Here is a 21,815-nt window from a genome sequence, read left to right as displayed (position 1 = left end):
GAAAATGGAATGAAAAGATGAGTTTCTTATGGTGGAAAAGGGTTTTGCATAGCGGTTTTTTTTTTTTTTTTTTTTTTTTTTTTTTTTTTTTTGGCAGGCAGAGTGGATAGTGAGAGAGAGAGAGACAGAGAGAAAAGTCTTCCTTTTTGCTGTTGGTTCACCCTCCAATGGCTGCTGCAGCTGACGCATCTCGCTGATCTGAAGCCAGGAGCCAGGTGCTTCTCCTGGTCTCCCATGCGGGTGCAGGGCCCAAGCACTTGGGCCATCCTCCACTGCCTTCCCGGGCCATAGCAGAGAGCTGGCCTGGAAGAGGGGCAACCGGGATAGAATCCAGCGCCCCGACCGGGAATAGAACCTGGTGTGCCAGTGCCGCAAGGCAGAGGATTAGCCTGTTAAGCCACGGCGCCGGCCATAGTGTTTTCATAATATGATTTTCCCACAAAATTTTTATGATCTCTCCTATAGTGGTTAGTACTAGGGCATCTCCTCATCTGCTCCTAGGCTGAACTTCCAATATTTTATATATCTGTAATTGATTTCTGTGCTGACCTGGTCAGCCAAGTCAGAGGAGGCTAGACACAGTGGCCTCTTTCTTAGCTTTGTGCCAAGCTGCTCACCCTAGGCAAGAGAGAACTAACTCCATTGGTTTTTCCTCCCTTTTCTCTATAAATGCAAGGGTGAATTAGTGCACTGTCTGTATTAGCTACGGTTCTACAAAGAAACAGGACCAGCAATCTATAGACCTACATCTAGCAATCTAAAGATAGTTAAGCAATTGACTTCCACCATGGAGGCTTGCACACACTGTGCAAGAGAGGTGATCAGGGTGGAGATGCAGGGGAGAAATGCATTTCAAGTCCACAGTTGGTCTGTTGGCAGAATCCCCTCTTCCTCTGGGAAAGTCAGTCTTCTATCTAGGCCTTTGAGTAATTGCTCGAGATCCATTCATTTTGTGGAGGGCACTCTGCTTTACAAAAAGCATACGGATTTTAACGTTGATCTCATTTTCAAAATACCTTTGCAGAAGCATTTAGCATCCATAATAACATTTACCCAAATCTTGGTACTGAGGTCTAGCCAAATTGACACATCATGTCTATATTTTTCCTTAAAGAGATTTGTTTGTTGCTTGCTTGCTTTTTGCTATCTCAACAAAAAGTCATCCACCTGAGCTAAGGATCCATGTAGAACTGGATCTGTAGGGCTATGGGCTCACATGCCCTCAGTTCATCTGTTGAATCCCATAAGCAGAAATGGAGTTCTTTGATGTGTACATACTAAGTGTAGTTCTTAGACAGGTTTGTTTAAATCCCTCTTTGGGACCTTGTCAGTTATTTTCTCCCATCAGTGGTCTCAGTGTGGAATTCTGGTTCTGACATCATGAAATGAACACCTGGAGATGGTCTCTGTTGAAGTGGTTAACAGGGACCTGTTCTCTGTTAGGCGGTGGATGCCAGCTTTTAGGATGGCTATTTGTTTGTCCTGAGGTTTTTGGTATTTCCTGGTGTTTGAGCCTGCTGTGGGGAGAAGTGGCTCAGATCTTGTCTAAAATGACCAGCTAAGATCCTCTGGGTGCAGGAGGTGGCAAGAGCTGTGATTATTGCACAGGTGTCTGTACAAGGACCGTCTGCAGAGATACTGAGTCTCCCTTCAGAACTCCGATTCCAACAAACTGCTCTACCACCGGGAAAACAAACTGAATTTCTGGAATCCAGTGCTCTGCTTTCCTGCTATGCTGCAATTCTTGAGTGATTTAATACTTTTATAACTGCTTTAATCAGGTTGAAGAAGGAGGGGAAAATATTTATGTCATTGCAATAAGGCACTTAATTAGCATCCTGTCTGTATTCCAGAGAATAAAATGAAAGCCTCGGAAAAGTAGTTAACTCAAGATCTAGTCATCTTTTAAATGATTCCAGAACAAGTAAGGAAGTAATATATTCTGAGAAAGTCCTGCTGAGCTGAAAAAGACATCGTAGCGCTTTCCAGACACCTAATGACACTTAATCATTTCCTCTTACTGCCCTCACGGGAAAGCATTTCAATGCATCGCCTCTTCTCCACTTTAAGTGATGTCACTTTATACAATTAGTTCCTTTAGACTGCCTACTTTAAGGAATTCTTACATTGTGTAAATATAAGCTGTTTCCTGAGGGATTGATGGGATTGCTCTTCCTCTAAAGTTCAGACAAATTAGGCCTCTACAAATTCAGAGGAGGCTCTGTCTGCAATGGTATGGAGAGAGTAGTAATCACTTCCAAAATTAAATGTGTGTATGCAGTTTATATATGTGTATGAACTATTGCACTGAATATGTACATTCATTATTAATAAACATTTTAATGGCTTTAATCTGGAAGTGATTCCAGTGTTCAGCAGTCATAGAATAAATATGTTCAATACAGTTATGCCCATTAAAAATAGATGAACTGCATGGACATAATTTTGAGAATTTTGAATGAAAGCAATGAGACTGTGTTCCTCCTAACCAAAAAAGAAAAATAAAAAGTCCTTGATACTCGACATTTAGATTCCACTTATTTGAAACCAAAGAACAAGCCAAACTAACCTATGATGATAAGTTTCAGGAATAGAAAAGTTGCCTGTGTAGACTATTGCTTTGAGAGGAGGCTTCCTGGGCTATGGAAAATATTCTATATTTCAGTCTGGAAGTTGGTTATTCAAGTGGGTTTCTACCAGTAAAGTCATTTATTTTACTGCATACTTAGTGTATTTTATGTTTGGTGTAACTGAATAAGATTCATTAAAAAGTTAGTTGTTAAAAAGCTACTTGATATGCTAAGGTTTGCCAAAGTGCTATTGAAACTTACTCTCCTGGTTAGGCCTATGCTAGGTTGCACAATAAAATCACCTTAGGAAACAGGAAAAAGAAAGCAAATTAATCCTGGTAAGCAGAAGGCAAGAAACAATAAAAATCAGAGAAGAAGTCAATGAAGCTGAAAATAGGAAAGAGAAAATCAACAAAATAAAGTGGTTTTTGTCAAGATCAATAGAATTGAGGGCTGCTTGTAAAATCATTAAAGATCAAAAGAAAAAGCAGACTGAGACACCCACAGAACTTCAGGCTACAGCCACACACACATCTGAGAGGGTTTGACCCCGTGCGATGTTTTTTCCTTCCCAGCATACATGAGCCCTGCCAGGCCCCACACTCTACCTGCTGTTAGCTATGTGCTGGGAGCTACAGTTTTCACTGAGGCAGAACATTCCTGTCCTATCAGCAACCCTTTGTCCCTCAGCCCAGGGAGTTGCCCAGGGAGATTTTTGTCCTTGTCCTTTTCCCCCTTCCCGACTGAGCGCTGCTTTTCATGCATCCCTCAGTTATGCAACCGCTTACCAGGGCGAGTGCTGGCCTCGTGCACCAGTCTAAATTCCTGGCAAGCCCCACTCGCAGTCTTTGCCTTTAGGTGCTTTCCACAACCTGCAAGACCTTGAAGCCCAGATTCAAGCGGGCTTGAACAGTGTGCTTTCCCAGGCTGCAGCTCTAAATGAACCTAAATAAACCCTTCTGTGTCTTAGTTCTCTACGGTCAACTCCTCTAAATAGCATAACACCAAAAAGTCACACACACACACACACACACACGGGGTGGCGGGGGAGAGAGGGCAAAAATTTCTAATAATAAGAAATGGAAGAGGAACCATCATTTTGGATCCCATGGACATTAGAAGAGAAAGGAGTCTTATGAAAATCTCTATGCCCACAATGTTGATAACTTAGATGACATGGAACAATTTCTTAAAGGACACCATCTACCAAAACTCCTGTATGGAGACATAATCTGCTGTGTATGTAGATTATCTATACTATATGTACCTAGTAGCATATGAAAGAACTAAAATCAATAATGAGCAACCTTCCAAAACAAGAAGTAGGCTCACAATATTTACTGTGTCATTTTTGGTATCCTCATACTTTTGGCTTTATGCTTATTTGACCATATTCTAATGACTGAGCTCTTTTTATTTAGGAGTATATTTGTGTGAAGGAATGCATGCAAAGTTTTTCATTTAATACTAGTATTTAAATGTAATTCTCATATTCACCTCTGTATCCACATTGTAGCCAATGTGAGAATTTAGTCTGAGAAGGAGACACTTCTATGGAAAATTTAGCCCCTGACCCACTGGAAGATGGCTCCATCTTATTCTTAAGTAGAGCCAGTTCCCATCAGCGAATGATTTACACACTCATTGGAATTCGTACTGCATCTGAACCTCTTTGCTTGTGCATTGGGGGCCTCGCTCCTTGTGCCCTGCTCTGAGACACCTGGAAGACCTGCAGTTCCTCTGCCTTGCTCCAGGATGTTCTTCAGCTCTCAGAAGGAGCCTGGGGGCTGAAGCAGAAATGAGCAGCAGAGCTAATGGACCTGAGGGCCTAGTGCTTCCCTGGGCTCTGCCATTCAGCTCCTGCTGACGGTCTAGGCCTCATCACCACCACACAAATCCTCCCCTCAATGATTTGTCTTCTCTGTCCTTTGAGGCACTTGCGTCTGTGACTTCCATCCCTATTCTGCAGTCTAATCTGTACAACCAAGAAACTAGTTTTGCAATATTCAGTTAAATGGCCTTGCTGGACATCGAATCTGGTGTCCTGGGGATGGGACACAAATTCTGTCAGTGACCCACCATTGCCCACACGATTGCATTACTCTTATGTCACCTAAGCCACCCAAATACTGCATAGCCTTATGTGGTCTCCCACCAGTCAGAGCCTGGATTTTCACCTTTGTCCCAATCTGCTTTAAAAACATGGATGCTCCCGGCATGTGCAGCCCATCATGCTTGAGCTAACACCATATCACAGCGGGGCCAGTCAAACTTGAGAGGAGAGGAGAAAGGCACCACCTGCGCAGGGCTCTGTGACCAACCCAAGCAGGTGGGAGTCCACCGCCAGAGAGTGGGACTGGCTGGGGTATCCACTAGTGAAGGCATGAAGATGTGATTAGGAAGGAAAGGCTGCAAGGGAGGCGGCCCCTGGGCATGAACTGGCACTCAGCTGCAGCCAGGAAGTGGGGAAAGCCACTGAGTATGGCTATTAAATGTGGCATCTTAGTAAATCTTTTCATTGCTATACAGAACTAAAACATGATTTTATAATATAATGGTGATTTCTAACCTGTGCTGTGCTATCCATATCTATTAGGCATATATGACTGTTTAAGTCTAAATTAGTTGAAATTAAGTATAAGTAACAAACTACTAGAGAAAACACAGGGGAAATGCTGCAAGACATTGGCCTAGGCAAAGTCTTTTTTTTTTTTTTTTTTCAGTAAGACCTCAAAAGCACAGGCAATAAAAGCAAAACTAGACAAACGAGATTACACCACACTAAGTAGCTGCCTCACAGCACAGGAAGCAACCAAGTGAAGAGACAACCGACAGAATGAGAGAAAATGTTTGCAAACTACGCATCTGAAAAGGATCAATATCCAGAATGTATAACAAGTTCAAGAAACAACAACAAACAAACAATCCAGTTAAGAAATGGGCAAAGGAAACCACAGCCTTTGCTCAGCTAAAGGATGCTATGACTAAATCCCCTGTGCTAGGACTGCCAAACCCAGAGAGACCCTCCCAACTGTACATCACTGGGAGGCAGGGAGTCACCTTAGGAGTGCTAACTCAGGATCTGGGACCTGTTAAGCAACCTGTGGGCTACTTTTCTAAAACCTTGGACATGGTTGCACAAGGATGGCCTCACTACCTAAGGATAATAGCAGCAGCAGCCTTGCTGGCAAAGGAGGCTTCTAAAATTACATTGGGGCAAAATATCGCCCTTTATACATCACATCAAATAAATTCTCTATTAGAGCAAAAGGGCTCTCACTGGCTCACAGATCTGCTTGTACTTATAGACATCTTTACTGGATGGGTAGAAGCCTTTCCAACCAAAACTAAAAGAGCTCAGAAAGTAACCAAAACTCTCCTGAAGGAAGTTATTCCACGCTTTTGTCTCCCAAAATCTTTACAAAGTGACAATGGGCCTTCCCTCATCTCCCAGGTTACACAAGGGATTTGTAAGGCCCTAGGAATAACCCGGCCCTTCACTCTGCATGGAGAAAGGACATGGTTTGTAAGAATGACTTTATCCTGATGGCTAGTTTACTCTAGACTGGAATGGAAAAGTTGAAGAGGGTGTGTGGAAGTCACAAAAGGTCATGAAAAAAAAATATTGGACATGCTAACTGCTGCTCCGAGAGGTATCTGTGTCATGTCCCAGGAAGAATGTTGTCTCTGGGTCAATCAGACTGGACAGGCACAAACCCAAATTCGTACTTTCCTGGACAAAGCCAAGCACCTCCAGGAACAGACCAAGCAGGGCTGGGATTTCTGGCCTGACATCTGGTCATGGAAATCCTGGCTATTTCCTCTCATTGACCCAATAACTTCTGTAATCTTGCTGCTTCTCTTTGGACTGTGTGTTTTTAATGCCCTTGTTCATTTTGTCTCTAACAGACTAAAAGCTGTCGAACTCTAAATGGTCATCAGACAAGGCTTCCAGCCCATTCCACTGGATGACCTGAGCAGCCCTCTGGACCAAGTAGGACAGTCTTTCCAAGGCCACTGTCGCACACCATAAGACAGATAGTAAGAGGAAGGATAAAGCACCTGGCTCCTGCCTTCAGATCAGTATGGTGCGCCGGCCGCAGAGTGCCAGCCGCGGCGGCCATTGGAGGGTGAACCAACGGCAAAGGAAGACCTTTCTCTCTGTCTCTCTCTCACTATCCACTCTGCCTGTCAAAAATTAAAAAAAAATTAAAATTAAAAAATTTTAAAAAAAGAAGTACAATGATGTATAACTTCACTCCAGTTAGAATGGCTATGGTCCAAAAATCAAAAATATTACAAATGCTGGTAAGGTTGTAGAGAAAAGTGTGTCCTAATACACTGTTTGTGAGAATGCAGACTACATACAACTGTTATAAAAATTACATACAAGTTACATGCAACCATTGTGGAAAATTACATACAAATTACATGCAACCATTATGGAAAACAGTATGGAGAGTCCTTAGAAAACTAAAAATGGATCTACCATATGATGCCGTTGTCCCACTAATGGGAATCTATCCAAAGGAAGTGAAATCAGCAATGTAAAAGAGATATCTGCAGTCCCATGTTTACTGCAACCCAATTCACTGTAGGATTGATATGGAATCAGCCTATATGTTCATCAGCTGATGACTGGACAAAGAAAAGGTGGTATGCATACATGCGGAATATTATGTAACCACAAAAAAAGAATGAAATCCTGACATTGGCAGTATGGATGGAACTGGAGATCATTAGGCTAAGTGAAGTAAGCCAGACCCAAAGAGACAAATATCACAAGTTTTCACTTATTGTGGATGTTAATATATAGGCAGTATAAAAACTGTGTAGATGTCAGATTATTTGGTATATAGTTATAAATATTGCTTCACTTCTTTCCCCACATTATGATCATTGTCATGAATCTCACATTTTGGGCTCTTAATATATCTCTTTTAGGAAAAAATTATATATATATATGTATATATATTAATATCTACGTAAGAAGTGAGTGTGGCAAAATACTAAAAATTGTCAAATCTTAAAATTAAAAAATTTATTTTAGAAAAATCAACTTGTCAATCACTGTAATTCAACATCTTTAAATCTCAGAGACACTGATTTCCCAGTCTGGCATCCCATAAACATGGGCGGGACCTTGCTTTTTCCATATCCTGACTCTGTTATATCAGTCAAACTTTGAACTGCTTCTGTTTCATTTTCTTCCTCTGTAACAATGGCAATATTTACCTTGAATCAGTTCTACTTTCTGACAATTCTGTATATTTTCACTGGTACTTTTGAATGTTTTAGGTTATTATATACCTAGATCCTGCTTATAACAATTTAGTCAGCCATTCCTGTTTTGATAGCGATAAAAGTTAAATTTTAAAGTAATTTTTTCCTAAGTAAATCAATGTAAAGAGGGCATTAAGTAATCTCCAGCAATGGTTACATGGATACGGCCAGATAGGAATGTGCTTTGCGAATTCACACAGTTTGCAAAACATGATTGCGGGCTGTTTTATGGGCTATCACTCTGACTTGTCACTCCAGAAATTCTCCTTGATCTAAGTCCAAGTATGAGTGATGAAGACACTGTCACTGTTGCTTCCACCATTAAGAAGAACCACGGTCATGACCACTGGTAGTTGAGGGATGTGGCCTGGGGCAGGCACAATCCTGTGGCTTGTTCTTTCTCCTCCTCTTCTTTATTTCATTGAGTTCTGAGGGTTCGGTAGGCCTGATAGTTTTTAAATGTTTCAAACACTGTGGTAAAATCCACACCCCATAAAAAGAACTGTCTGGCACTCAGCACGCTCCTGCTGCCGTGGGACCGTCACTCCCTCCACCACACAGAGCGAACTCCCACACCTATTACACAACAACGCCACCTTCTCCTCTCTCCACCACAAGCACCATTCCGTTTTCCACCTCTAGGAATTTGAATTCTCTAGAATTTTAAGAAATCAAAGTAGGAAAATTAATTTACCTGGAATTTGTAGAGTATTTCCTCTTTCTGCTATGTGAGAATATGTGTAGCAAGCCGGCGCATGCTCTGACAAGTCAATGAATTCTGGTTCAAAGAAATTCTGTGTGGAGCCTTTGGAAAGCTACCTGGGGTTCAAATCAGCATGGCCAGATCCAAAGCGAGAGGTTCAGCAGACTGAAAGGACTTTGACTTTCCCCTCGGGGCATTTGCTAGTTCTTGGCAAAGGAAGAGTGACTAGGAAGTTGGGGAGGAGACAACTACTAAAAAACAGTAGCACTTTGAGTAGCTTAGTGGAAATGGGGAGGGCGAGAGCGAGGGAGACATGTAGGACTGCCCAGGTATTCAGGCCTGAAAATTAAGATCCTGGAGATAAGAGAGCTGGACACTGGGTGAAGTTTTGCCCTCCGGGCATCTGCAAAGTCAGCTCTGTGTGGGTGAGATGCTGCAAGGGCGGCCAGTGAAGCTTTTCACTGGCGTGGTGGAGAGAGAGGGGAACTAGCAGTGGAAATTCAGGACCCTCCAAAGGGAAGGCGTGTCTCAGACGGGAGCCTAGGGAGCCACAGCCTAGAAACAGAGAGACTGCCCCTTCCCGTGAGCTGGGCTGTGGACTGGATTGAGCTGATCTGCCCTTGTGCTGCCTGTCTGGGGAGAGATTTGGGAATTTCAGGAAAAAAGTAAGATGGAAAGCCTCCTCATACAGTTTTTCCTTATTATATTTGATTTTTAGGGCTGGCGCTGTGGTGTAGTAGGTTAAGCCCCTGCCTGCGGTGCTGGCATCTCATATGGGCAGTGTTTTGAGACCTGGCCCAAGTGCTTGGAACCCTGCACCAGCATGGGAGACCCAGAAGAAGCTTTGGATCAACCCTGCGCCATTGTTGCAGTCATTTGAGGAGCGAACCAGCAGATGGAACCTTCCTCTCTGCCCCCACCCCCATATGTGACTCCTCTCTCATTCTTTCTGTGTCTGATTCTCTTGTACGTATGCACACGTGGACTTCACATTTTTATCCTGTCTTCAAAAGCATACTATTTTCCAAACAAATTATCAGGCTAGGCTTGACTTCCAATTTTTTTTAAAGATTTATTTTGTATCTGAAAACCAGAGTTACAGAGAGGCAGAGACAGAGAGAGAGGTTTTCCATCCGCTGAAAGCCAGGATCCTGAAGCTTCTTTCAGGTCTCCCACGTGGGTGCAGGGGCCCAAGGCCTTGGGTCATCCTTTACTGCTTTCCCAGGCCATAGCAGAGAGCTGGATGGGAAGTGGAGCAGCTGGGACTTAAACTGGGATGCTAGCACCACAGGCAGAGACTTAACCTACTATGCCACAGCACAGGCCCCCCAAATTAATGTCAGTTAAAGTCAGGTTACTTATTGCTTTGTTTAAGAGTTCTACGCCATGGGAGCCGCAGTTTGAGTGTCATTCAGCTTTCAGCCTTGTGGGCAGCACTAGCCCAGAGGGGCAGGGCTTGAGCCTGGAGTCCAGATCCAGGGCTACGGAAGCTCCGTCTCCTGGAGCTTCGGGGGCGCCCTTTCTTCCAGCTCTTCTTGCTCCTGGCCCCCCAGCTCTTCCTCCAAATGTCTGTAGTTTTGAAGGTGGGAAGTTATATTCTTCACAGGGCCAGAAGACAGGGGGATTTCTAAAGTCCTCCCTTGCTTTCTTTTCCATTCTTTACGTAGTTTCAAACAGAGAATGGTGCCAAACAGAAATAATATCCCAACTACCAGAAACGGAAGGACATGAAACCAGACATGAAGCGGTGGCTGGGATCCTGCAACAGGAAAACACAAAGAGAGGAGCTACTACTGGGAAGCCAGAGGGTCCTGGCCACATTCTGTTCAGAAGAGAAGGTTGGCCAAGCTCTGATGTGCCCGCCCACCATGGGGGCCTGGGTAGTCTCAGGGAGCCCGAGGGAGCTACAGCTGGGCCCATGAGAACTTCACCTGCAGGGGCCCAGCAGGGGATGACAGAAATGACTGCCATCTATATTATTTAATGCCTGAAATGAATTTGGGTTGAAGATTAACCCTTTGTTCTGGTGCTCACAGGCCCTTGGCACCAGTAAGACAGACACCTGGGCAGGAAGTGATGTGCAGCCCGCACAGTGGCGCTCCCAGCAGTACACACTTTGAGTGCCTCAACCAAAGTCTGCAGCTCAGAGTGTCCAGGTCCCTGGATCTGTGACAATCCAGGGGAGGAACTCAGTCTACCCTGGTAGAGATAGCAGGTGATGGCGAGGTGGGGCTGGAAGGAGCAGGGGAGAGTGTGAGAGAGAGTAGAGAGGGGAAACAGAGAGGTTATGGGGAAGGGGAACAGAGAAGAGAAGAAGCAAAAGGGAAAGATGATGGCAAGGTAAGAAATGGAGGCAGGAAGGAAAATAAAAGAAAGATGTACCGAATTCTGTGAGAAGGGTGAAGTCCTGAATCGAGGTGGGAACCGACTGGTGGGCGTTCCCGGGGCGGGTCCCCCCTCCTGCCTGGGCCACGGACTCCCCTCAGCCCCGCGGGAGAAGACGGAGCCCTCCCCGCTGCCCGCGGCCCCCGGCGCTCCCACTCACCGAGCACCCCCAGCTCCAGCGTGGCGCTGCGCTTCCGCACCCCTCCGTCCTCCGTGGCCACCTCACACCAGTACGAGCCCGAGTCCTCCCCTCCGGCACGTGGTATCTGGTATCTGGAGGACACGTTCCTGGCCTGCACGGTCTTGTTGCCCACATAGAAGGAGAAGTAAAGGCGCAAGGCGGGGCTGTCCGGGAGCAGCTTCGTCTCACAGCTCAGCGTCACCGCGCTCCCCTCCTGGAGGGGCAGTGGGGAGGATGCCTTCAGCACTGGAGCCGGAAAGAGCTCTAAAGAGAAAGATGAGGGGACAGAGGTGAGCGGGACCACGGAGGCCACATCATCCTTGAGAGAGAGGCGGGGCTGTGAGCATTTCCCAATGTCTTCCTGGGTTCCGCCTCAATGGAGTGTTCACTGGACACATCAGATAACCTTCTTTTTTTTTTTTTTTTTACAGTATAACTGATATCTTTATTTTGTTTTACATTTTTAAAAATTTTTATTTAATGAATGCATTTTTAAATAGATACAACTTGAGGAATATAGTGGTTCTTCCTCCCCCCCCCCCCACCTCCCATCCCACCTCCCATTCCCTCTCCCATCTCCTTCTTCATTATGGATCTTTTTAGTATGACTTTATATACAGAGGACCAACTCTATGGTAAGCATAGACTTCAACAATTTGCACCCACACCCACACACAACATATAGAGTACAGTTTGGGGAGAGAATTTGCAGTTGCTTCTCATATTACTATCCAACAGGGATGGAGGTCCTACACGGGGAGCAAGTGCACCATGACTACTGTTGTCCCTTTAACAGTTAACATTCTTTTTTTTTATGATGTCAGTTATCATCTGAGGCTCTTGCCATCGGCTGCCAAGGCTACGGAAGCCTTTTGTGACCATAGACTCCGTCAGTATTTGGACGCGGCCATAAGCAAAGTGGATGTTCTCCTCTCCCTTCAGAGAAGAGTGTCTCATTCTTTGATGACCCTTTCTTTCCTCTGAGGTCTCACAGAAATCATCTGTGTAGGATATTCAACACCCTTTCATGATGAAAACTCTAAGTAAATTGGGTTTAGAAGGAACATTCCTCAACACAATTAAGGCAATTTGCAACAAACCCACACCAGCATTATATTGAATGGGGAAAAGTTGGAGGCATTTCCATTGAAATCTGGCACCAGACAGCGATGCCCACTCTCACCATTGCTATTCAATATAGTCCTAGAAGTTTTAGCCAGAGCCATTAGGTAAGAAAAAGAAATTAAAGGAATAAAAATGGGAAAGGAGGAAGTCAAACTATCCCTATTTGCAGATGACATGATTCTATATATAGGGGATCCAAAAGACTCCACTAAGAGACTTTTGGAGCTCATAAAGGAGTTTGGTAAAGTAGCAGGATACAAAATCAACCCACAGAAATCAACAGCCTTTGTATACACAGACAATGCCATGGCTGAGAAAGAACTTCTAAGATCAATCCCATTCACAATAGCCACAAAACAATCAAGTATCTTGGAATAAATTTAACCAAGGATGTCAAAGATCTCTGATGAGAATTACAAAATATTAGAGAAAGAAATAGAAGAAGACACACAAAAAAATGGATTACTTTCTAATTATTCTCCCAGCTAGCTTGATGTCTGTTCCTTGCAACTAAAACAGCAAAGGACGAACTGGATCTTGACTGTGCCCTGACTCCGAGTTGACCCTGTGATCGCTGATGAGGCACTGTAATGACTGGAAGGAGCAATGGACTCAGACCCTGTGCCTCGGTTTTGGTTCCAGCCTGGCCACTGGTCTCCGTGGCCTTCAGCAGGGCAGTTCGCCTCTTTGGAGGATTCTGGAGGCTCTGCCATGGTCCCTGTGTGCCTGACCACTGGCAGCTCTGACTACACAGACCCGTACCTTGCACAGTGACAGACACTCCTGCTGATGTGTAGCGATACCTTCCCATGGCCGAGCAGTGATAAATGCCGTCATGACTCACATTGGTGTTTGGAATGGTGAGTTCAGAATCCTGAAAAGAATACTTAAAGGCTTTGCCGTTTTGATAGAAAATCACTTTGTGCACTATCTTGTTCTTCCATGCGTGACACCTCATGGTCAGAGGTTCCCCTTCAGTGAAGACTCTGCCAGAGACCTGGAGCAGCAGCCAATCTGAAAAACACAGACCCAAAATGTAGGAATACGGAGGAGCAGGTACAAGGAGGCCAACGCTTTGTCCCGGGACACTCTTATCTTTCCTGCCTTGCACATGAAAACTCAGAGTTCTGCTGAATCTCCACCCCATGTCTTATTCTGCAAATATCTTTAGATTTGGCAGGAAGAAAAGTAGTTATTACCAGCAGTTGAACACCCAGCCCATTCTTACTTTACCTTTCCAAATCTCAGAAGTTGTTTTGATGAAGACAAGTTATGTGATAGAATTCTAAGATGACCCCCAAAGAGTCACATCTTTGTACATCCCCCAGAGTGTTGGTAGAACACTTGCTTCTAGACAACAGAATATGACAAAATTTAACAGCTGTTAAATAAGACTCTGTTTAGCATATTGGGTGGAAAGCTTTCCTGCTGGCCTTGAAGAAGTAAGTTCTCATGTTGTCAGGGGTCCCTGAGAAGGCCACATGGCAGAGGGCTCTTGGAGCTGAAAGTGGCCCCCAGTTTACAGCCAGCAAGAAAGCGAGGACCTCAGGCCTATAACCACAAGGAACTGAACTCAGCCAATGAGCTTTGCAAGAGCTGCCCAAAGGAGCACAGCCCAGCCAGCTCCCTGATTGCAACCATGGAAGACCCTGAGCAGAGCACCCACAGCTAAACCAAGCTGTGCCTCACCTCCTCCCCATGGAAACTGGGACATAAGGGGAGTATGCTGTTTTAAGCTACTAAGTTTTTAGTTATTTGGAATGCTGCAATAGATAACCAATATGCACTAACTCCTGTCACAACTGTTAATAGGATCAGACATTCTGAGGCAAACACACAGAAAGGCAACCATCCAGATGTGGACCCCCTACCAGGCTGACAGGAACACCTGCAGATCAGTGACGGGGAGCAAAAACAAGCTGTTACTGAAAAGGCCCTTTCCTCTTGATGCAATCTCTGCACGTAACCAAGAATGCTTCCTTCTGCAGGGACAGTTGGTTTGGCCAAACGGAGATGGGGTGATTTGGGGACCAAGGAGAAGAGACAGTAGGACTTTTCTCCCCTCCAAAACTTACCTAAGAAAGGGAGGCAGGTCTGTGGCGCTATGAGCAGCATGGTATTTACAGCTTTGGATCCTGCCATGGTGCTTCTAAATATAAATAACACTCTTCCTTCCCTCATTCACACCCCCAAGCCAGAGATGCCTGCACTTCCAACACACACACACATCTCTGCTTTGTAAATGCAAAAGCATAATGAGAAATTTTAACATGTCTTCATCGGACACTGTCAAAACACTATCAATGCTAGAAAATATTTGAATGGCACATGAAGAGACTTGAGTTTGTGGAATGTAGTACCTTAGAGAAAATTCATATACTTTCCAAATGCATCCATCAGTTATAAGAATGGAGAGTATTCTAGTGAAGCCACAAATAAATACAAAAGAACTAATGCTATAATTACCAATAAGCCATAAAATTAGAAACCAAATTTAAAAACCACCCTCCAAAAAACTTCTACATAATTCATGAGTGTCAGTGATGGGGTGGGAGAGGTAGAAAGATTGTAATGGAAATTTAAAATTTAATATGAAATGATAACAGAGTGTTACATATCAAAACTTGTGGGATGTAGCTATCAGTATTTACCAACTAATTTGCTTCTCAAAACCCATTCACTTCATCTTTATGACCTCAGAGTAGGAAGGGAAAACTCATTCTAAGCCTTGTGATTAGGTCCACCCTCAGCTGTATTTTTTTGGTCTCAGCATTCACACATTTAAATGAAGTAACTGGGAATCTGAGTGGCTGCAAATGAATCCTCCTCTGCTGAATTACTGGGGCAAAACTTTTTTTAAATTAGAGCATAGACTGCACCAAAAAAACCCTGATGTATTGTATGGCAGTAAAATTAACAGCTTCTGTTCAATGAAAATCCAATAAACAGGGCCGGCGCTGCAGCTCAGTAGGCTAATCCTCCGCCTTGCGGCGCCAGCACACCGGGTTCTAGTCCCAGTCGGGGCACCGATCCTGTCCCGGTTGCCCCTCTTCCAGGCCAGCTCTCTGCTGTGGCCAGGGAGTGCAGTGGAGGATGGCCCAAGTCCTTGGGCCCTGCACCCCATGGGAGACCAGGAGAAGCACCTGGCTCCTGCCATCGGATCAGCGCGGTGCGCTGGCCGCAGCGCGCTACCGCGGCGGCCATTGGAAGGTGAACCAATGGCAAAAGGAAGACCTTTCTCTCTGTCTCTCTCTCACTGTCCACTCTGCCTGTCAAAAAAAAAAAAAATCCAATAAACCACCATATGATAGTAAAAGGCATGCCATGGCATAAGCGCCATGGCTTAACAGGCTAATCCTCCGCCTTGTGGCTCCAGCACACTGGGTTCTAGTCCCAGTTGGGGCACTGGATTCTATCCCGGTTGCCCCTCTTCCAGGCCAGCTCTCTGCTATGGCCCGGGAAGGCAGTGGAGGAAGGCCCAAGTCCTTGGGCCCTGTACCTGCATGGGAGACCAGGAGAAGCACCTGGCTCCTGCCTTCGGATCAGCGAGATGCGCCGGCTGCAGCAGCATTGGAGGGTGAACCAACGGCAAAAAGGAAGACTTTTCTCTCTGTCTCTCTCTCTCTCACTATCCACTCTGCCTGTCAAAAAAAAAAAAAAAAAAAAAAGGCATGCCACACAATTGGAGGAGATATTTACAACACTTGAAAAAGGATTCACATCGACTAATTCCTGTGAGTCAATAAGAAAATGGCAGATGATAGAAAACTTGGCAGAAAGATCTTACTGTGTATATTACAAAAGAGAATATCCAAATAGGTTACAAAAAAAGTGTAAGAAACAGTCAATCAATATCTTAGTCATGAGGGAAATGCAAATTAAGACTGCAATGTGATACTATTGCACATCACCAGAATAGCACGAATAAAAATACAGAAAACATCTAGATTTGATGAAGAGCAATCAAAATGTATGTTCTGTGGACATGTAAACTGGTAGAACCACTTTGAAAAACTGTATTGGCCAGCACTGTGGCTCAATAGGCTAATCCTCCGCCTACGGCACCGGCACACCAGGTTCTAGTCCTGGTCGGGGCACCGGATTCTGTCCCAGTTGCCCCTCTTCCAGGCCAGCTCTCTGCTGTGGCCCAGGACTGCAGTGGAGGATGGCCCAAGTGCTTGGGCCCTGCACCCCATGGGAGACCAGGAGAAGCACCTGGCTCCTGCCTTCAGATCAGCGCGGAGCGCCGGCTGCAGCGCGCCAGCCGCAGCGGCCATTGGAGGGTGAACCAACGGCAAAGGAAGACCTTTCTCTCTGTCTCTCTCACTGTCCACTCTGCCTGTCAAAAACAAACAAACAAACAAAAAAAAAAAAAAACCCTATGTATCAGTATCTGCTAACAGTAACAACCATGGCTCCTCCACATCTTCCAGCAGGTGTGTGCACCAAACACAGGTGAACAATGTAGACATTTTCCAGCGGTGCCATCTGTAAGAGGCCAGAAGTGGAAACAGCCCAAGAGTCCACCAGTAGAATAGAAAATATAGAATGCTAAACAGTATCCAGAACAAGTGAACCACAAGTTCTCTTTCAAGAAAAAAGTAGCCAGCCATTTACATTCAGTCCACAGATGGGCAAAACCCTGTGATTTAGAAGCCACTGTTGGAGGTTGTGACTAGTAATGGGCAAGAAGGAGGTCTTAGAAATGTTGTATTTCCTAATTAGGGTGCTGTTTACTTGGGAACATTCACTGAGACGGACACTTAGGGTTTGCTGTATGTAAGTTGTTCTTCAATCAAAATTCCCATTAAATGTATTATTAAAAAGATATTATTCTTAGTGAATCATCAACGCTAAGTGTTCTAGAGTCTGTGCAGAGGTAAAGAGAATGGCATCCTCCCAGCTCTGGTTGATTTCTTGTCTTTTTTTTTACTATATATATATATATTTTTATTTGAAAGGCAGAGTTACAGACAGAGAGGGAGAGACACAGAGATAGTAAACCATCTGTTGGTTCACTTCTCAAATGGCTGCAAGGGCCATGGCTGGGCCAGACCAAAGCCAGGATCCAGGAGCTTCTTCTGGGTCTCCCACATGAGTGCAGGGGCCCAAGGACTTGGTTCATCCTCCACTGTTCTCCCAGGCACATTAGCAGGGAGTTGGATTGGAAGTAGAGTGGCCCCTTTGGGATGCTTGCCACAGTGCTAGTCCCTGTTTCTTGCCACTTAAACTTTGAAACACTTCTGTTTCTGCTCAGATGATGTGAAGTCTCTTTTTAGCACAGCTCTGTCAGCTCCCCTCTCCTATCCATCTCACCAAGGTAGAGTCCCGAGCGATGCATGAGGAACCCATTGCCTCCCTGCAAACATTCTCAGCATTTCCTTAGCTAAAACACATTTGAAGGCGTGAGAACCCGTTTTCTGCTAAAGGCCATGTGGATTTTTATAATGTCATTCAGGAGCCATACAAAATTATCAACTTGAAAATTAGCCTACTATTGATTTACTGAATTTTTGCTTCCCAAGTGGTTGCCTTGTCAGGGCCAGAGCAAATGACTTAGAGCAAGTGATCTCACAGGCCTTACATGGTCTGTGGGCCAGACATTCCCAGCCCTGTGAGTCTAAAGCAGCCAAGTCCACAAAATGTGATTCTGCATCCAGTGTGGATGAACTTGGCCATTATCAGTGGCAGAGGAGTTTGAGCCATTGCCTTTCAATAACTAAGTAATGCACTGGGATGTGTTATGCTGAACAAGGAAAGAGTTTTGCCCTGAAGAAGAATATTGCACTCTCCATCTCTTGACAAGTAGAAACCACTTAGAGATGTGAATGGGTGGTGGGCTTTGTTTTTCTGCTTCTGATCATTAGTCTCAGCAATTCAGAATACTATGAACGCTTCTTAAGACAACTTGCTGGAAGATGTTGCGTCATTGTTTATAAAACAAATGAATGGGAAGTTTCCTAATGCAGAATGGAAGACACTAATTATGGTACAGCTATAGAACAGGATACAGGAAAGCTCACTGAAAATCTGCATTAACTTTAATGCCACTTTTCAATGAACTTTGTGAATTCTCTCATCTAGTAGACATTTCACACTACATGTCTAGTGATAGACACAGACTTCTTTTCCAAGGAATGAAACTAAGATGTGGGGCAGTAAATAGAGCATCCTACCAACCTCAGTGTTTCAAAAAGCTTCCCAGTTTTGTTTCTGTGGCAGGTAACCGAAGGATCAGGATTTTGGAATGGGAAGGGGATGTTCATTGTTCAGCATTCGCATTTGCCGGGATTGTTATTTACTCTGTTCAGGTGTTCATTTTGAATAATGATAAAATTGCAGGGCCTGAGTTTTGCTCCACTTGCTCCACTCACATCCAACCCAGTTGAGGCGCTGCAGGTGCACAGGCTAAGACTGCTGTGATGTTTGAGTGCATTGATTTAATTTTACGTGGTGGCACACAGGGCTGAGATCCAGACCCGAATAAAGCAACACACACACTTCTGCATCCAGCAAAGAGAAAACAAAGGAAGACCATGGGGTTTCCAGGCCGTCTGCTCCAGGCCTTGCTTACCTCTGTGCGCCTGCAGCTGCATGGGCTCACTTGGTGCTGAGAGCTCCGTCTGGCACCTGTATTCACCACTGTCATTGGCCTGGGCACCAATGATGTAGTACCTGGGGGTCAGGGTCCGAATGGCTGTGCCGTTGAGAAACCACTGTGCAGAGCTGTCCCCAGGCAGATGCGGCCCCTCACACTGTAAGGTCACGGCTTCCTCTTGGAACACATCGACCCACGGAGGCTGCAGGGTGATCACAGCCTTCGTGGGGTCTGCTTGGGGAGAAGACAGAATCAAAAGCAGCCAAGGAAGCAAAGGGAGTCCTTAAGACTCTACGCCCTGGCACAGCTCTGTGGGTGACAGGAGAGACTGTGTTCAGGGTCATTAGAGAAGCAGGTGAGGGTGTCTGACTACTGCAGAGAGCTCTGCTCGGGCTGTTAAGTCCTAGGTCTGGGCGTTGGGCTCTGGGGTTCCTGTAGGCACCCCCGTTGGTGAGCAATGAATCAGGGCTTTAAGGTAGGGCCACCTGGAATTGCTTTCCTTACCTATAGTGCCTGCCTGAATCTGCAGGCGCAGCCCAGAGCTACGTGAGCTTCTGTGTGGAGACAGAGGTGCAGGCCGTCCCCTGGAGCCATCAGTACAGCCTGGCTCGCTCCCGGGGGGAAAATCCAGCTAAGCTTGCTCGTGAAAGGACTGATTTGGAGGATGTTGGAAAACACAGCAGAACTACTTCTGTGTTTTTTGTTTGTTTTACAATTCAGGTGCTTTTAAGCATTTATTCCAGAAGTCAGAAAGTGTTAGCAAGAAACCTTAAAACTCAGAGTTTCATCAAACTAACATCTGAATATGGGGATTTTACACGATCTATAAATCTTTCCCCCTTCTATCAGCTCCCTCATTCCTCTCTGCTGTAGGTTAACAGGATCTATGTTTTGAAGTGAGAAAGTGACATGGGAGAAGTTGAGTTAGAAATCACTCATCCTTGGGGCTGGCGCAGTGGCGCAGCCTGTGCCTGAAGCGCTGGCATCCCATATGGGTGCCGGTTCGAGACCCAGCTGCTCCACTTCCTGTCCAGCACTCTGCTATGGCCTGGGAAAACAGTGGAAGATGGCCCAAATACTTGGGCCCCTTTACCCACGTGGGAGACCCAGAAGAAGCTCCTGCCTGGCTCCTGGCTCCTGGCTTCAGATTGTCGCAGTTCTGGCCATAGCAGCCAATTGGGGTGGCCAATTAGGGAGTGAACCATTGGATGGAAGACCTCTCTCTCTCTCTCTCTCTCTCTGCTTCTCCTCTCTCTGTAACTCTGACTTTCAAGTAAATAAATAAATCTTAAAAAAAAAAAAAAAGAAAGAAATCACTCACCCTCTTGCCCACCAACTGGAACTGCAAGAGACCAGAGAATACAGACGTCAGCCGGTCAGCAGCAGGTGACAAGGAAGGAAGAACCAGGAAGACAGAATCAGCATGGCATCAGAGACACCAGCCTCGCTGCCTGGAATACTCTCTGGCCCCCTACTCCAAAAATCAGTTACCAGCAGAACCAAACAGCCTACAAGTGATTTGTTTTGATTTGAGGCTTCTGGGTTTAATGCTAATTCAAGGCCACTTTCCCCATCCCTTCAGTATAATAAGTCCCACTAAATTATGAAAGCAGATATAGCCATCTCCATATTCAAGGGTTCAGGTTGAATATACCCAAGGAAGAAAAAAATCTTGATTCCGCATAACCAGAGCCCATGTCCTTCCAGCCCCCTCTGAACCCAACTCACCCCATAGGAGTAGAGCTGTCCACAGCCACATGTTGTCTCCAAGCTGGCGAGGGCTGTGAAATCTGTAATAGGCAAACCAATGAAGACGCTTGATTAGAGGCTCTGGAGCCAAGATTAGAAAGAGGAAGGAAACTGCCACTTCTGACCGTGTCCTGCATGGTCCTTTTCTGGGAAGTACATCCCTGGCTCGTGAAGTGTGTGTTTCCAATTCTCAGACCTCTTATCCCCTCTCTTTTTATTGGCATCAAGAATAGTGAATCTTGGGACTGGAGCTGTGGCACAGCTCGTGAAGCCACCACCTGCAGTGCTGGCATCCCATATGGGTCCTGGTTTGAGTCCTGGGTGCTCCACTTTGAATCCAGGTCTCTGTTATAGCCTGGGAAAGCAGAAGATGCCAACTCCTTGGGTCCCTGCACCCCAGGCTCCTGTCTTCAGATTGGCCCAGCTCTGGCTGTTGTGGCCATCTGGGGAGTGAACCAGTGGATGGAAGACCTCTCTCTCCCTCTCTCCTTCTCTCCCTCTCTCCCTCCCTCTCTCTTTCTCTCTCTCTCAAATAAAGAAAATGAAACTTTTCTAAAAATGGTGAATCTTTTCCAGAAGGTTTTCAAATTGCTTTACCCATATTCATCAGAGGAATTGCTATCTAGTAGCTATAGCCTTACAAAATGTATTTCTCAGGAAGACTTGAAGGTCAAAAGGAGTCCTTGACCCATGAGGGCAGAGTGGATGTTGCATTCCCAGGCATGGAAACAACATTAACTTCACGGAACATCTCCATCAGCACCCTTGGGGCACCAGGCGCATTGTCAGTGAAAGCAATCTTCTCTCTCCTGAGCAGCATAATTCAGCAAACCCCACTTAAACCTGCGCGCTGGCAGCCAGACTCTGGCTGTCTCTGAAACACGGGCGCAGTAGATTTTGCGTAATTCTTCAGGGCCCTGGCATTTCACGTGGCGGATGAGCATTTTCAACTGAAAGCCGCCAGCTGCATTAGCCCCTAACAGGAGAATCATCTGTGCTTTGGAGCTCTGAAGCCAGTCGCTGGCTTTTCGTCTCCAGCTCTGACCTTCCTAGATGGCGGCTTCCATCGTAAGGCGGTGGCGCCCACATTGAGAAAATCCACATTGAGAAAAGCCTTCACCCATCGCCTTAGCTCCACCTTCCGGGTTGCGCGCTGGGGCTTCTTCGGGGGCACCTGCGGCTTCACCGTCTGTACCCCAGAGGCCCCGCTCCTAAAGCTCT

At 45.5% G+C, this 21,815-nt stretch overlaps 1 protein-coding gene across 1 annotated transcript; it reads right to left on the bottom strand.

Annotated features, from left to right (window-relative positions):
* Positions 1-10,037: 10,037 nt before the first annotated feature.
* On the bottom strand, positions 10,038-20,604 carry LOC133759190 (high affinity immunoglobulin gamma Fc receptor I-like). The gene is made up of 6 exons (XM_062190136.1): positions 20,574-20,604; positions 20,167-20,187; positions 18,822-19,076; positions 13,010-13,261; positions 11,102-11,386; positions 10,038-10,315 (listed from the first exon to the last, which is right to left on the bottom strand). Exons 1-6 carry the CDS (start codon positions 20,602-20,604, stop codon positions 10,038-10,040), a joined length of 1,122 nt encoding a protein of 373 aa, XP_062046120.1.
* Positions 20,605-21,815: the final 1,211 nt, after the last annotated feature.

Source organism: Lepus europaeus, chromosome 5 (genome assembly GCF_033115175.1).
Source record: "Lepus europaeus isolate LE1 chromosome 5, mLepTim1.pri, whole genome shotgun sequence".
In the NCBI taxonomy this organism is placed as follows: Eukaryota; Metazoa; Chordata; class Mammalia; order Lagomorpha; family Leporidae; genus Lepus; species Lepus europaeus.
Note: the sequence above shows the minus strand (reverse complement) of the source record. Positions and strands in the feature narration are given on the sequence as shown.

Excerpts from the sequence above, each read along its gene's own strand:
- LOC133759190 (XM_062190136.1), bottom strand. The coding sequence starts at position 20,604 with ATGTGGCTGTGGACAGCTCTACTCCTATGGG. Across the intron at positions 13,262-18,821 it reads GCAGCTGCAGGCGCACAGAG|ATTGGCTGCTGCTCCAGGTC; the intron begins GTAAGCAAGGCC and ends TGTGTTTTTCAG. Across the intron at positions 11,387-13,009 it reads AGTGTCTGTCACTGTGCAAG|AGCTCTTTCCGGCTCCAGTG; the intron begins GTACGGGTCTGT and ends CTTTCTCTTTAG.